The sequence below is a fragment of the Oncorhynchus clarkii genome, chromosome 16, assembly GCF_045791955.1.
Source record: "Oncorhynchus clarkii lewisi isolate Uvic-CL-2024 chromosome 16, UVic_Ocla_1.0, whole genome shotgun sequence".
Taxonomy (NCBI): Eukaryota; Metazoa; Chordata; class Actinopteri; order Salmoniformes; family Salmonidae; genus Oncorhynchus; species Oncorhynchus clarkii.
Genome location: NC_092162.1, coordinates 48585808 through 48602785, shown reverse-complemented (window position 1 = coordinate 48602785; position 16978 = coordinate 48585808). Strand labels below are relative to the sequence as shown.

Genomic DNA, 16978 nt, shown 5'->3' with positions numbered 1-16978 from the left:
AGCAGTCAGAGCAAATACATACACTCAGACTGTAGCCGTCAGTGCCAACTATTCCACACACGTAATAAGCATGTTAGCCTTTACAATGAACACTGATTGATAGTTCAAACAGGATTCATCCCCATCAGACTCAAAACAACAACATACACAGTACATGTTTTACTTAATCATATGTGTGTCATTCTGGGAGTACTTTGTGGTGTGAAAACATAAGAATATAGGATCCCCTACCCTACTGTAGTGTTGTGATGTGTGTACGTGTGTGCGTGTGTTGCTCTAAAAGTTCATATATCTAGAGAATCACGTGTTTAAAGTGAAAATACTTTACTTCCTCTGACAAATTATGAACTATGACATGCTCATCATCATTAGCAGCGCTCAACCCAGAACAATGTTTTCTCCAGGATATTTCCATATTTGTCCGGGCATAGATTGTTATAGACATACAGAATAGGCTAGATCTGAACGTTTCTGACAACTGCATAACTGTTCTGACCTGTTCAAAGAACCTTGAATAGCGGGTGGGTTGGTGACATGCAAACAGGTGTAGCCCATCTAAAAAAAATGACAAATTCTGAAAAAAAATGTATATCTATGTAGGCCAGGCCTATTCTGAAGACCGTGAGGTGATATGCAGCAATGAGTTGTTACATTGTTATTTCACGGCTGAAGTGACACATTTAGGGGGCCTACCTGCCACTCTTGAAAAAACGCTGTCCCGTTGGTCTTTGTCTACGGTAGGTCCCGACGCCGTGATTGCATCTGCAGACCGGAGAGAGAAAGTTTATTATTCACAATCATCAGCGCAATGAACTATCAATGTTATCTTCGTGATAGATAACATCAAACATATGTATCAAAAGTCTAGGCTGTCTAAAACAAAGGACCTTACACAGCTTTCAGAAAAAAAGAAAGAAACACTTTGCTTCCGACAAAAAGTATCGCTTCACGATCGCGAACTTTCTTGTAACAATTCAACAATGGAATTCATTTTCTCACTCGGAGAAAACCTGTTGCCCTGGCCTGAACATCTGCTCTGAGGGGATGCCATGGAAACGAGAAGGGAGAGAAATAACATGCCTACATTTACAAGACGGCCCTGCGAGGAGAGGTTGATTGTAGCCCCAATTAAATTGTCTTGTTTCAAAACGTTGCCAACCTATTTCTAGAATGACAGACCTGGCTGCGGTGCACATAAACATGACCAGTATGATACATTCCCAGGTATATAGAGTTGCAATATAACCTCGAACAATTATCTGAGATCTCGCAAGTTATGGGCATGAAAGAAAATGTGTTACCTTGTAAGAATAAGTCACAAAATAACTCCACATTCTAAAACTGGCTACTCCTCCAAAAACAAAAAGGCAATGATATGATTCGTCCTGTGAAGCCTAGGCTATTTGTGAAAGGACTTACAGGGAACGGGACCAGGGTCAAAGGATGAGATTCGTCAGTAGTACAAGAGAGTGAGAAAGAAAGAGTTGTCGCAAGCAACTTGGTAAGTCCAGCCCCTGAAGAAGACGAAAATAGAAATCTAGGCGGGTAGCACCAAAAATAGCGTTGACATCACACAACTTCTCTCTGCCATTGTTTCAGCATAGGAGCTTCCTATTGGTACACTCTGTAGCCAATCCGAACACCGTACTTTTTCCTGTCCGAAACTTTGTTCATAGTTTTTGTTCAGATGGCTTCTACAGCTCCACCTGCTGACTTGGCAACCACTGTTTATTGCAAGAGAATAACTATGTTAGAGTCCTCTACTCTTACTTTTTGGACAACGCTATTATAAACATGTAATAACTTGTGTAATAATAAATATTCTCTGTTCCAATATGTTTCTCAATGTAGCATTTCCATGTGAACTTATGACATCAATCAAGGAAACCAAACAGTATGATATAGAGTTGACAAGTGCTCTATTAGCTATTGTCTCAATTAGCAGCATGTATGGTTATAGCAGAGAAATATGGAACTATGAGAAAAGGTGAAAGTTAAAATGTAATTTGTCAGCTTTATCTGGGCATCTTCAATTTCACAGACAACTTCTATGAAATGTCTTTATGAATGCGTACAGTAGCTCCTAGGAAATGGTGAGATCTAAATAGTTACTAAGGGCTTCCTGTCTATCTATTGGACAAGGTAACCCATGCACATTACTTTATCTGTCACCTCCCACGAACTCTTCCTGTGACCCTAATGCGTTGTTTAAAAGTAACAATACAAATAGTGATGTTTGGATTAAAATATCCGAATGACACAGTTGTCTACAGATGTAGGATCTTAACTTGATCACCCTGTGGCAGGAGAACTTTCTTGCAATGCAGGACATTTTTTACTTGTAGTGTATTTGAGGTTTAAAAAGGATTCTGAAGTTTGTCATTTCCACTTTGGAATTTCAGACTTGATTTTCCCTTACAAAAACTGTATCAACCCCTACAAAAATGTCTATTAATTATAATCCACATAATAATGCACATTTCCTGCTGTAGCAAACGGACTCAAAATCAGATCCTACATGTGTACATCTTTTGCAGAGGAGCAAATGACACAATATGAGGGTTTGAGGTGGGAGTCGAGCATCACCTGCGTGTGCTGTGTGTGTTTTGAGGACAGGAAATGACAGAAAGTGATCTATGATAAAGAGTTTAATCCATCCTTAAAAGGCTGGTTTCCCCGGCTTGAGCACTGCTTTCATTTCCACTCAACCTCCGTGATGCAGTTTTCAAGCTCAACAGTAAAACAAACTGCTCATGCACACCAAGAACGAAACCTAGTGCAGGCTGTGCTGTGGGTTATACTCGCCTTCACATGCGTATGCACAGGGGGAGCCCAGCACCCTTACCAGAAATCCTCCCAAAGTGTGGGTGTTTATGAGTGTGTGCATGTGTGTGTGGTTTGTCTTGTCAATTACACAATCCCCCAGTCTGAATCACGTCCGGCATGAGCTGAAAATAACAAGACCACAGTGTGTGTGACAGCGAAACGGCACAGCAGGCTAGCAGCCCACAGGGAGGCACACACACATGATCACGAACACAGGCAGAAGTTTAGGCGCACTGGCGAGGCGCTGGCCTATGTGAGCCACGCTGCACTGTAACACCCAAATGTAAAAGACAGGCAGCAGTGACCAATCTGTTGCTCTGGTTGAGACGGATGTTAAACTGTTTCATTTGACCCATATTATGCTGTGTCAGAGACGTGATGCATACAAACACTCTTTTAGAGTGACTGTATAAGACACTAAGAATTCCTAAGAATATAATTCAATCAAATGTATCCAAAATGTTTAAACAGAGGCTGGACATACAGTGGGCCCAGTTAAAATATGTTGAAATGTATTTTTATAGAATATTTACCACGTTCAGATGTCAGTTAATTTGAGGGGAAGAGGCCTCTATGTTAGTTCTATATGTACAGGATGTGGTCAGCTGTGAACTACATGTATTTACAGTTGAAGTCAGAAGTTTACATGCACTTAGATTGGTTGCAGTCATTAAAACTCGTTTTTCAACCACTCCACACATTTCTTGTTAACAAACTATATTTTGGCAAGTCAGTTAGGACATCGACTTTGTGCATGACAAGTCATTTTTCCAACAATTGTTTACAGAGAGATTATTTCACTTATAATTCACTGTATCACAATTCCAGGGGGTCAGAAGTTGACTGTGCCTTTAAAAAGCTTGGAAAATTCCAGAAATTTATGTAATGGCTTTAGAAGCTTCTGATAGGCTAAGTGACATCATTTGAGTCAATTGGAGGTGTACATGTGGATGTATTTCAAGGCCTACCTTCAAACTCAGTGCCTCTTTGCTTGACATCATGGGAAAATCAAAAGAAATCAAATCAGAAAAAAAATGGTAGACCTCCACAAGGCTGGTTCATCCTTGGGAGCAATTTCCAAATGCCTGAAGGTACCACGTTCACATGTACAAACAATAGTACGCAAGTATAAACACCATGGGACCATGCAGCCGTCACACCGCTCAGGAAGGAGACGCGTTCTGTCTCCTAGAGATTAACGTACTTTGGTGCAAAAAGTACAAATCAATCCCAGAACAACTGCAAAGAACCTTGTGAAGATGCTGGAGGAAACAGGTACAAAGTATTTATATCCACAGTAAAATGAGTCCTATATCGACATAACCTGAAAGGCCGCTCAGCAAGCAAGAAGCCACTGCTCCAAAACCGCCATAAAAAAGCCAGACTACGGTTTGCAACTGCACATGGGGACGAAGATTGTACTTTTTGGAGAAATGTCCTCTGGTCTGATGAAACAGACCATTTTGTTACTAAAGCACCTTATACCACCCACCACTGCGACCTGTATGCTCTAGTCGGCTGGCCCTTGCTACATATTCGTCGCCAGACCCACTGGCTCCAGGTCATCTACAAGTCCATGCTAGGTAAAGCTCCGCCTTATCTCAGTTCACTGGTCACGATGGCAACACCCACCCGTAGCACGCACTCCAGCAGGTGTATCTCACTGATCATCCTTAAAGCCAACACCTCATTTGGCCGCCTTTCCTTCCAGTTCTCTGCTGCCTGTGACTGGAACGAATTGCAAAAATCACTGAAGTTGGAGACTTTTATCTCCCTTACCAACTTTAAACATCTGCTATCTGAGCAGCTATATCGCTGCAGCTGTACATAGTCCATCGGTAAATAGCCCACCCAATATACCTACCTCATCCCCATACTGTTTTTATTTATTTACTTTTCTGCTCTTTTGCACACCAGTATCTCTACCTGCACATGACCATCTGATCATTTATCACTCCAGTGTTAATCTGATAAATTGTAATTATTCGCTCCTATGGCCTATTTATTGCCTACCTCCTCATGCCTTTTGCACACAATGTATATAGACTCTTTTTTTTACTACTGTGTTATTGACTTGTTTATTGTTTACTCCATGTGTAACTCTGTGTTGTTGTCTGTTCACACGGCTTTGCTTTATCTTGGCCAGGTCGCAGTTGTAAATGAGAACTTGTTCTCAACTAGCCTACCTGGTTAAATAAAGGTGAAATAAAAAAAATAAAAAAATAGAGCTGTTTGGCCATAATGACCATCATTATGTTTGGAAGAAAAAAAGGGGGAAGCTTGCAAGCCAAAGAACACCATCCCAACCGTGAAGCACGGGGGTGGCAGCATAATATTGTGGGTGTGCTTTGCTGCAGGAGGGACTGGTGCACTTCACAAAATAGATGGCATCATGAGGAGTAAAATTATGTGGATATATTGGCGTATGTGGTGTATGTGTAGGTGTATGTAAACTTCCCGACTCCCACCTGCACAATTACACTGACAAGGACCGTAAGTTTCACACACATATTATAATCAGGATCAATACACAAAATAAGACAACGCTTCCAAAATGTGCAAGATGAGTACTGTCAAAACCTAAACCATGTTCCACGGCAAGATCCTGGGATGCCTCTTAATTACATTAGAATTGACATAACTTTTGCAACTTTGCTGTACATTCCAACTCAAGTCAATAAGACATAGATAGATACAGATATTATTTTAGGCCTTTCAGGACAAGACCTGGTAACCTCTGCCCAAGATCACAATGTGGTCCAGAGAGAGAGGGCATCAGACAGACGGGGACAGGGATGGAGGGAGGAGGGCATCAGACAGACGGGGACAGGGATGGAGGGAGGAGGGCATCAGACAGACGGGGACAGGGATGGAGGGAGGAGGGCATCAGACAGACGGGGACAGGGATGGAGGGAGGAGGGCCTCAGACAGACGGGGACAGGGATGGAGAGAGGAGGGCATCAGACAGACAGGGACAGGGATGGAGGGAGGAGGGCATCAGACAGATGGGGACAGGGATGGAGGGAGGAGGGCATCAGACAGACGGGGACAGGGATGGAGGGAGGAGGGCATCAAACAGACGGGGACAGGGATGGAGGGAGGAGGGCATCAGACAGACAGGGACAGGGATGGAGGGAGGAGGGCATCAGACAGACAGGGACAGGGATTGAGGGAGGAGGGCATCAGACAGACGGGGACAGTGATGGAGGGAGGTGGAGGGCAGGATGAAGACAGCCATTGTTTGGGTTCTAAACGGGGCTCAGCTGGTCTGCTTGGGCACCATGCTCCGCGCTGGGGCACCATGCTCTGCGCTGGGGCACCATGCTCCGCGCTGGGGCACCATGCTCCGCGCTGGGGCACCATGCTCCGCGTTGGGGCACCATGCTCCGCCCTGGGGCATGATGCTCCACACTGGGGCACCATGCTCCGCGCTGGGTCACCATGCTCTGCGCTGGGGCACCATGCGGCACACCGGCGGCACACACAGTAAATAGTGTCCCTCAATGAAATAAGCTGTAGAAGGTCAAATGTAGATTCAACTAGCTAACTTTATGAGCTCGATTTGTTTGTCCTACTTCTCAGAATGGTAGCAACAGAGCAGTCAACTGTCTTTTTGCTGAAATGCACTTTCTGATAATTACATGCCTGATGTGTTAATTTAAGTCAAATTCAATCATGTGTGTTGAAAGAGCTTTGGAATAAAAACCATGCTAAAACTGAACAAAAACAACTGAAAAGAACACAATGGCACTGCAATCTGACATATTGTACAGACAGCATGGTCTAAAGTCAAAGAGAGAACAGTACAGTACAGACAGTATGTCTAAAGTCAAAGAGAGAACAGTAGAGTACAGACAGCATGTCTAAAGTCAAAGAGAGAACAGTACAGGACAGACAGTATGTCTAAAGTCAAAGAGAGAACAGTACAGTACAGACAGCATGTCTAAAGTCAAAGAGAGAACAGTAGAGTACAGACAGCATGTCTAAAGTCAAAGAGAGAACAGTACAGTACAGACAGTATGTCTAAAGTCAAAGAGAGAACAGTAGAGTACAGACAGCATGTCTAAAATCAAAGAGAGAACAGTACAGTACAGACAGCATGTCTAAAGTCAAAGAGAGAACAGTAGAGTACAGACAGCATGTCTAAAATCAAAGAGAGAACAGTAGAGTACAGACAGTATGGTCTAAAGTCAAAGAGAGAACAGTACAGTACAGACAGCATGTCTAAAATCAAAGAGAGAACAGTAGAGTACAGACAGTATGGTCTAAAGTCAAAGAGAGAACAGTACAGTACAGACAGCATGTCTAAAATCAAAGAGAGAACAGTAGAGTACAGACAGTATGGTCTAAAGTCAAAGAGAGAACAGTACAGTACAGACAGCATGTCTAAAGTCAAAGAGAGAACAGTAGAGTACAGACAGTATGGTCTAAAGTCAAAGAGAGAACAGTACAGTACAGACAGCATGTCTAAAGTCAAAGAGAGAACAGTAGAGAGGACAGATGGCCATGTCAAGTTTAATAACCAAAATCCCCTCCATCAAATGTGTATGTAGTACACAGTATTGGGGAGTACTACATGTAGTTCAACTAGTCATTTAACTATATTTTGCAGTAGCTTGGTGGTAGTTGAACTAAAATCAAATCTAGGTAGTGTTTTCAGTAGTTAATTACTTTGTTGCCATGTAGTGGTGTAGCTAATTACTGGAACTACACACTACTTTTTTGTCAAAAACAAAATATGGGTGAAGTAGGCAATAATTTTCTTTCTTTTTCGGCATCAGACCTGCCCAATTCTCACTTGAAACATTGTTTTTGTGTTTAATAGGCTAAATTACACATTCTGTTAACATATGACCAGAAAGTGATCTTTCTGGCAATTTGTAATCTATGACATTTCAAATTTACATACGATCATTTTTCACAGGTAGTTTGGATGTAGTGAACTACTTTTTCAAAGTAACTTCATTTCAGTACACTATATTTTTGGGTAGCTTTTTGGGTAGCACAGAATGCCTGCCAGCCAGCCAATCCAGTCATATGAAACAACTGTCTCTCTCTGCCTGCCCTGACCTCAATGCATCTACTCTACAACACACACTCACAAATAGGGACTTTTTATTTTTCCGATGTCTAGTATAATGTCTGATCAAGATGACAAGAGGAAGGGCTAACCAGGAGACCAGAAGTTGACAACAGTGGTGGTGGGTGTTGAGTGTAAAATATCAGGCCGACAGCCTGCAGCTCACCACATTACATGTACCACCCTGCCGGCCTACTCCATCACCACCCAACAAATTATCAAGATACAATTTCTGAAATATCCACACTATTTCAGCATCTATGGTTTAAGAAATAATACACGTTGTATTCTTGCTGTATCAAAATATAGAATAAAGCTTTTTAGAAATTCAATCTGCGCATTTTAATCAATATTTATAAACCGCATATATGTGTGAAATATGTTTTCCTGCCATGAATCACTTCCATTTTGTGATTAAAGGAGAACCGAAGCACTAAGTCATCCTGAAGCAGAAAGTTGGTAATAACGAGTGTTTGAATTCAAAATAGATATAACTAGATTACAGTTGTTGGACCAGCTGTTGAGAACCTTTCCACTGAATCAAACCTCATAAGGCTGTTTAGATCAAGGCGCGGTTGGGCTTTATGTTAGCTACATGTGTGGACAGTATGCAGTTGTAAAAATCCAGTACTGTGCATTTACTTGTGTGTATATAAATGAGGTCATTTTAAATCTGTGGAGACTCATATTTCACCAATTATGAAACACAATATAAAAGGGCCTAAGTGACCAGTACCAGCAGTGTAGTGAATAAATGTCCTGGCACAGAAACACCAGGCCGTGGGAGAGGGAAACAGGTACATATGTGAACTGACAGGCTTATACTTCATTACTGCAGTGTGAGAGAAGAAAGAAGAGAGAGTGAAGGAGGAAGAATGGAGGAGTGAGCAATGTGTCTGATGTGAGGATGTCTGGTCGCAGCTTGCCAACAGGGTCCTTCCCTTGAAGAAGCCAAAAGGAATGTGAAAAATGCTGGATAAGGAGGTATGGAAGCAGCAGTCATAGTTATAACACTCACAGTATGGTGAAGAGAAGAGAAGAGAAAGACATGGAGAATGGATTTGAGTACAGGACAGTTTGTTGGAGAGTGAATACTACAATGGGATCAGTGGATGTTTAGATGTTTCATAGCAGAGTCGTGTGTGTATTTGTGCACACACACAAGTGTGTGTGTGTTTGAAAGAGGTTGACAGAAATGGGATAACAGTGTGCAGTGCTGTATATAAGCAAGGAGCAGCAGTGAAGGATGGCGTGGACAGGGTTTACAGTACAGGATCATTTTGGTCATTTAGCAGAGCGATTTTGGTCACTTATCCAGAGTGATTTGGGTTGAGCGCCTTGCTCAAGGGCACACTGGCAGATTTGTCACCCAGTCAGCACAGGGATTCAAACCAACAACATTTACTTGCCCAATGCTCTTAACCACTAGGCTACCTGCGACCCAGCATAATGTCTGTTGGCCCTCGCTTATCAGTCGTACACCCCTTGAACTGCACATACAGAATCCAATTCACACACAGTCATACTAACAAATACGCACATATACACAGGGACACGCATAGCACATTTTCCATGGGTTTTTAGTGTCCATTCGTTCACTAACATGGTGGGTGGTTATGTGAGCGAGAGTCTGAAACATACAGCTGGCTGTGAAGAGGCCCAACTGGAAAGTGTTGGTTAGAGCTCTCTATCCTGTACATCATCAGTGTGTCTGTTCAGCACACCACCAGGTTCAAACAGTCACTTTCCAAAACAAAGGAAAACAGCTCACACTAGGTTCCCTCTAGCACAGTCATCAAGCTCTACTGTGTTCATATATATATATATATATATATATTAAATGGAGCTTGATAATCTATTCAATACAACATTAGGTGGTAGGTGGTATGTCTGATGAGTTTCACATGAGCACATACCTCATATAAAGTAATACTATAGGAAAGAACTATGGTATACCTTTTGTTTGCTATTTTTAATATTGATTAATACAGCTACCAAATGTGGCAATTTCCAGTCATATCTCAATGGAAACTAAATCTCCTTCTCAAATGAAACTTGAAACTGATTTCATGCATTTTTTTGTAGATGGTTCAAGAGAGCCAGACAGCCCAGGGGGAATCCCAGAGGGCGCCTCAATATCGGTATCGGCGATCAGAATGAGATCTCACATCTCAACTCCCACTATTCTCACTAACAACAAGACAAACGAGGTGGGCGTAGGACATGGAGAGAAGCCCAAAATAGCCTGTCACATTCTGTCTTTCCATCTCTATGTTACGCACATCACTCAGTTACTCATCTGCCTATCTGGTCCTTGAATGTGAGAAATTCTATGTATCTAGATTTATATCAAATGTTACACAAGTACTAAGTTAAGGCCTGGGCACTATTACAGAAACCACTGTAGTTTTTTAGTGATCTTGTCAATGATTTAGACACTAAAATGAAATGTGATGCTTTGTTTGTGGAACTGTCAAAAGCTTTTTTGATACTGTTGATCATGCTATTTTATTGAATAAGTTTTCCTTGATCGGCCTGAGCTCGGACGCCTGTTCATGGCTTCATGATTATCTTAGTGACAGAACTCAGGCCTTCATGATTGATGGGGTTAAGTCTGCATTTCTTGAAGTACATAAAGGTGTACCACAGGGGTTGATTTTGAGACCTCTTCTCTTCACTACTCATTTAAACCCCATTGGTCAATCCTAATTGATTTTTTTTACTTCGTCTATATACAGATGATACTATTATGTATGCTATTGCCCTGACTGTTGATCTGGATGTGTCAAAACCAGTCCGATTATATAGCTATTTTTTAGAATCCCTTCCTGATTTAAACAATTACATGTTGTTTTCAAACTCTCGTAAGTATGTTTCAGATGAACTACATGTTCACTGATTAGGGGGTTCTCCAATCAAACGTGTTCCTGCATATTAATGCTTAGGCAATTGGATTGACAAGGATTTGATGTTTAAACAACATATAGAGGAGCTGGTTAAGAAGCTAAGACTTAAAGTTGTATTTTTCTACAGAAACAGATTGTGCCTTTCTCTAAGCATTAGGATGCAGATTTGGATGCCATCTACCATAGTGCCCTTCATTTTGTTACAGGTGACAGTTCTGATACTAATCACTGCATCCTGTATCAAAAGGCTGGCTGGACTTCGCTAAAGACCCGTATACATTACTCCCTTTTTGTTTACTAGGCCCTACTTCTTCATTTCTGTCTTACCTAACTTTGCTGTTGAAGTATAGACACCAGGGTTGCGTAACCAGTTCACAGGATTGGATAACTCGAGGTTCCTTGGGTCTCCACCGAGCTAGGTAGATCTGCTTTTAGTTTTAATGCACCGTATTCCTGGAACTAAATTCTAAATACATTTCATCTTGATGTTCTGGTTTCGTTTGGGCAATTTAAAGTATTGATTGGGGACTCATTTGTGGAGTAACTGTTTTTCTGGGTGACTCGTGATGCTTCCCATGACTGTGTTTTTGTATTCTAATGTGTATATGTTTGAGTATAATGTGTAGATTTATGTTGAATATACAGCGCACATTTGTAAAAGAAACCTAGGGCTCCATATGTTTCCCCTGTTAAAATAAAGGTTAAATAAAACACTTTCTGATTGTGACAATCAACATTGTTTAAATCATTTTATGACATGTTATCAGGCCTGAAGTTTGTAAGCAAAGCGGCAGCATCTGTAGTTACATTGTATCACCAGAGGAGGGCAGTCAGTAAGGTAGTAAACCACCCGTGCTTCCTCTGCATCTCTCCTCTGAACAGTTGGTGGCAACGTAATTGGGGAGGACGTGCTCGTGGTAATGGCTGGAGCGGAATGGTATCATATATATCAAACACATGGTTTCCATTCTATTCGCTCCTTTTCAGCCATTATTATGAGACGTCCTCCCGTCAGCAGCCACCACTGCCTCCGAACCATCTGTTGCCCCTTAGCAGCCTCTTCTCCATGACCCCTCTAACTCCGCCTCATTAATCTCAACCCTGGTCTCTTAGCCACTTCATCTGGAGCACCTCGTCACTTAAAGACTTCATCTGGACTCAACAGGGGTAAGAACATCTCTGGAATACCAAACACAACAATACAATGACTAGGCTATGATTTCCATATTGATTCAACAGGCACATTCAGGCCTGTTGTCCAACATTAGATACACCAAACAAGTTTGCCATAGATACACAACTCTTGAAGGGCAACATGTGGAAGATCTGTCGCTCCATTTGTTTTGAGATGTGAGTGAAATGTTACACCAGACCAGTACCCACCCTGCCCCCACCTTCACTGTGCGCTCCGGCTCCACTAGCCCTCCATGCCTGGGAATACAGGGGAGAGAAAACCATGGCTCTTCCTGACAGGATATCCTGCCCTGAAGTCCTGCTCCTAGGCTCCATGTGACCTCTTAACCCTTCCTGACCTCCAGCCACAGCCACAGCCACAGCATAACAGCCACTGTGCACCCTCCAACACCTCCCACCCCACCGCCCCAGGCCACTCACAGTAAATGGAAGCCATTAGGTGATGAATGAGTGTCGTTGGTGTTGATTTAAGCTCAACGGCGCCCCTGGTGTCCCATATGGACAGTGTGGGTATACCACAACACTGGAGGTAATTAGCCAATAATCTCTCCCACACCCAAGGTCAGTAACTGAGTCCTTTCTCACCCATCTGGAAAAATACTGCTCTGCCTCCAGTCTGAATGTGGTGATACTCAGTGAGGCTTCAAATCACACAGCCACTCTGATCAAAATTATTTTGTGTGTATGTGGTGCTGTTTGTGCGTGCGTGTGGCTGTGTGTGTGTGTGTGGCTGTGTGTGTGTGTGTGGCTGTGTGTGTGTAGAGAGAGCTGTTCACACACTGAGAGTGGAAGGAGGTCCCCAGTGGACACAGGACAGGGGCAGGGTTGTCCAGAGACTGGAGTGGAAATCAACACTTCCAGTCAGGACAGGAAGGGCTACTGCCCCTTATCACTGACCACACAGGCTGGAAGGAAGAGGGCTGGGGAGAGAGAACTGGATGGAGTAACAGACAGTGACAGTCAGGTAGAAAAAGAAGGAGAGATACATTGACAGAAAGTGAGAGGGTCTTTGATAAAGAGGCCAATGAGAGAGTGGAATGTAACGGGTGTAGAGAGATACAAGGTAGGCTACTGTAGATGAGGAGTGAGGCAAGTGGAATGCATTATAGTATCTGCTATCTGTCTGTGACAAGCACAGCGAAGATTAGATTGAGAGCATCCTTGTAGTTGTAAGTTTGTCCTGTAAGGTGGACATATTTGAAGTATATAAATGTGAAGAAAGTATCAGTATGTTGTTATAACAGGCTAAGTGATTGATGGAGGCTTCATGCATAACGATTACACGGTGGTTAAGTATGGCTGCCCAATTCTTATCTTTTTTTCACTAATTGGTATTTTGACCGAAAAGATCTGATGATAATTGGTCAAACTATCAATTATTGGAAAAAAACTATCAGAATTGGGCTGCCTGTGTAAACACAGCTGATGCATCACCAAAATCTCTGGTGACCGAGCTACGATGATAACATGCACAACACTGTCAGAGACTATGCACAGACTCCCCCAGCCCACACTCTGAGTCAAGTTAACTACAACCCTACCAGTTTTGTATGCAGAGGGAAGCGGGGTTTGGGAGCAGGGTGGGGAACCTTTCAGCACTCAGCACTAGGGATTGTCCCAGATGGACAAGCCGCTCCCTCCCTTTCAAAACAGCCCATGACAGAGGCCAGCCCTCTCCTCTCCTGTCCTCTCCTCTCCGGTTCCTATGCACATGTAAACTATGGGGATTTAGTGACAACAACAGAATAAGCCAAACATATTCCCTCTGCCTTTAGCAAAGTCCTCTCTGACAATTTGTCTGTCCTCTGAAAGTCAACACATCACAAATGTGGGCTAACTCACTTCCAGTGTGGGTGGGTCTGTTTCCAATTTTCTCACCCCTCCGCCCAAAAAATAAAACTTGGTCCAAAAACAACAAAACAAGCAAGAAAAAAAGCCACACTTAAGTGTTCCTCACTATTAAAGACATGGGGCAAACTAAAGCAGCTCCATCTTGCTGCTCCGCAAATGGTTATCACTGTTTTCCTTCCTTTCTTTGAGAGAGCGTGGGAGCACGCTCGGAGAGGAGGAGAAAACCTGTGCAGAAAACAACAGAAGGAAGCTGGAAACATGAGCCGGGGGCTGCAGAATGAGCCGGGGGCTGCAGAATGAGCCGGGGGAGAAGAGAAAAGAGGGAGAGGAACCGGGGAAAGGGGAAACGAGAAAAAGAGAGAGAGCACTATGACTGGGTACGATGTTCATCTCTGAAGCGCTGACTTTGAAACAAAATTGACATTGAACATAAACTTAATCCACCAGTGATTTTTAAGCCAGCTCACACACAAAAGAGGACTAAGACATGGTTGCATTTCCACATAGACACATTCTCCTTCCATACTATAACAGACATAAAAACACACTTAATGAAAGCGTAACTGCTGTAAAGTTAGAGTAGCGCTGAAGCAGGGTCTTACCAGCTCGTAGGGTGAACATCCAGTCAGGGTGTCTCTACGCCATATCCAGTCCAGAGCAGGCAGGCACAGTGTCAGCTCCCTCTATCCAGGCTAGCAGGGGGAAAGTGAGGGGCCGCAACAAAAGGCATAGAGGGAGGGAGAAACAGATGAACCACTCTGAGCTGACTGGTGGACTCCCTCTCTCTCTCTAACGCACACAGTCACATGTACGCATAACCTGTTCACAGTTGGTCCCCCCTATCACTGACTTTTGGGTAACTTATGTCAGAGTTGCCTCAGAAGCTGAAGCGCGAGTGGAGGAAAAGAAAGAGGATTAGAATGTGTGTGCAGTGGTGTGTGTGTGTGTGTGTGTGTGAGAGAGAGTGAGAGTGTGTGAGAGAGAGGAGCTGGGGAGAGGGGGGTTAAGGTAGGAGGGACAGGCACAGCTTGGAGGCCGGAGGCAGACTACTAAAGACAATGGCAGGAAACACTATCAGGAGGGAAAAAAACCTTTGCAAAAATAATTTTAAAGCGCAAAAACAATGACATCCACATGGAAAACAAATGATGCGCTGTGCCTCGACTACAAACAATGATATACAAAACAATGATAAAGATAAGAGATGTTTAGCCCTGCTGTTTGAGCCCATATCAAAGTCCTAGTTTCACTGCAAGCTTTCCTCAGGGTCCTTGCTGTTCTGCTGCCATAGACGAGACCAAAACTGCCCCCAGCAAAAACTAGAATAGTCCCAGTAAGTAAAAGGACATTGAAAAGATATCTAAACTACATATTTTCCAGACATTACATTTAGGTTCTGAATAAGAGGTGAAAAGGCATTTTCCGTATGTTTAAAATACAGATTTTTTTCAGGACGTTAAAAAGGCATATTTTACAGATTTGCATGTATTTTGGGATGTTGAGATCAGGCTCATTTTTGGTTCTGAATGAAAGTTGAAAATAAGCCATTTATAGACGTCTGTAACGGTTCTGTACGTGAAAGAGAGTCGGACCAAAATGCGGCGTGTAGATTACGATTCATGTTTAATGACAAACACACTAAACACAAACACTACAAAAACAATAAACGTAACGAAAACCAAAACAGCCTATACTTGTGTAAACTAACACAGAACAAGGACATCAGGATACTAAGGACAATCACCCACGAAACACCCAAAGAATATGGCTGCCTAAATATGGTTCCCAATCAGAGACAACGATAAACACCTGCCTCTGATTGAGAACCACTTCAGACAGCCATAGACTTCACTAGAACACCCCACTAAGCTACAATCCCAACACACCACATACAAAAACCCATGCCACGCCCTGGCCTGACGAAATAAATGAAAATAAACACAAAATACTTTGACCATGGCGTGACAACGTCGATATTTGTGCCATATCAAGGCTGGTCCAGACCGAACAAAATCTAAACCAAACCAATCTATGATTGGTTCATATTTGGTCCAGACAGGACCAAAAATCTATGTTCATGGACGTTGAAATCAATGCCGGTCTGGACCGCACCAAATTTGATCCAAACATAGATGTCTATTATCGGTTCATATTTGGTCCGGACCAAAAACCAATGTCCGTGGATGTGGAAAACAAGGTCTGTCCAGAACTGCATCAAAAAAAGATGTCCAAAATGCATCGGCGTCGGTTCGTGCTTACTGAGGTGTAGCCTACAGTGTTTCCTGAAGTATCATTTTATGAATGCCCATCTATGTGGTAAGCCTACCATTTGTAAACACCAAAAAACAAAGTCCGGACAGGGCCAAAAAAATATGTCCAAAAGACGGTCTCGTGCTTACTGGGGTGTAGCCTACCATGTCTGCAATGGAATCTTATGAATGCCCATCCATGTGGTAGGCCCACCGTTTGTAAAACAGGCCATTGCATTGTCTTTATTAGTCCTAATTCCTGTGACTCATCAATTTGGCTATTCAAGCTCTGAATATCAGCTACCCAACTTTATCAGGAGTTATCGTGAGCCTATTTGCAATTTGTTTACACAGCGGGAAATGCAGAAGTATTTTATTTTTTGCTATGATGAGCTTGTCAAAATTGATGGATGCAAACTTGAAACCACTGATAATGACAATGGGGTGAAACTCCTGGACAACAGTTGGAATTGTCCATTCCATATTGTCCAACAATATCTCTCCAACAGCAGCCTGAAGAGGCAAAGTGGTCACGGCTTATCACATGGTGGCATCAACACTTACCTAAAAAGCCCATATGCCACTGGTTGAGAGAAAATTTCATTGTTTTGGGCAGAATTAAGTGAAGTTTTATGTGTTGTTGTTGGAGGTTCTTGGACAGTTTATCTCAGAAAATGCTGCCCTTGTCAATCTGCCGCCACAGGCGTCTGCCTAATCCTGCCTAATGAGCGGGCAGGCCGTGACTTTCCTACACACACACACACACACACACACCCTGTAATCATACCTTGTGATAAGAAAAGCGTCCCCAGTACTCCCTGTTTAGCCTCAGCTGCTGGGCCACAACAGACAGTATTCTGTCCCCAGTCTGA

General features: G+C 42.9%; 1 protein-coding gene across 5 annotated transcripts in view; it reads right to left on the bottom strand.

Moving 5' to 3' along the window:
- LOC139368634 (histone deacetylase 7-like) overlaps positions 1-14836 on the bottom strand; it is a 70411-nt gene extending 55575 nt beyond the window's left edge. For 2 of the 5 annotated variants that reach the window (XM_071107751.1, XM_071107752.1), the window contains exons 1-2: positions 1420-1502; positions 694-762 (exon numbers count right to left, since the gene is read on the bottom strand). Coding sequence is in view for 2 of the 5 variants with exons in the window: in XM_071107749.1 (XP_070963850.1) it covers positions 694-762; positions 14460-14478 (88 nt within the window). In the remaining 3 variants the exon portion in view is untranslated. Of the gene's footprint in view, positions 1-693; positions 763-1301; positions 1503-14459 lie in introns of those variants that run through there. The other 3 variants (XM_071107749.1, XM_071107748.1, XM_071107750.1) reach the window with 3 other exon arrangements.
- Between the last annotated feature and the right edge of the window lie 2142 nt (positions 14837-16978).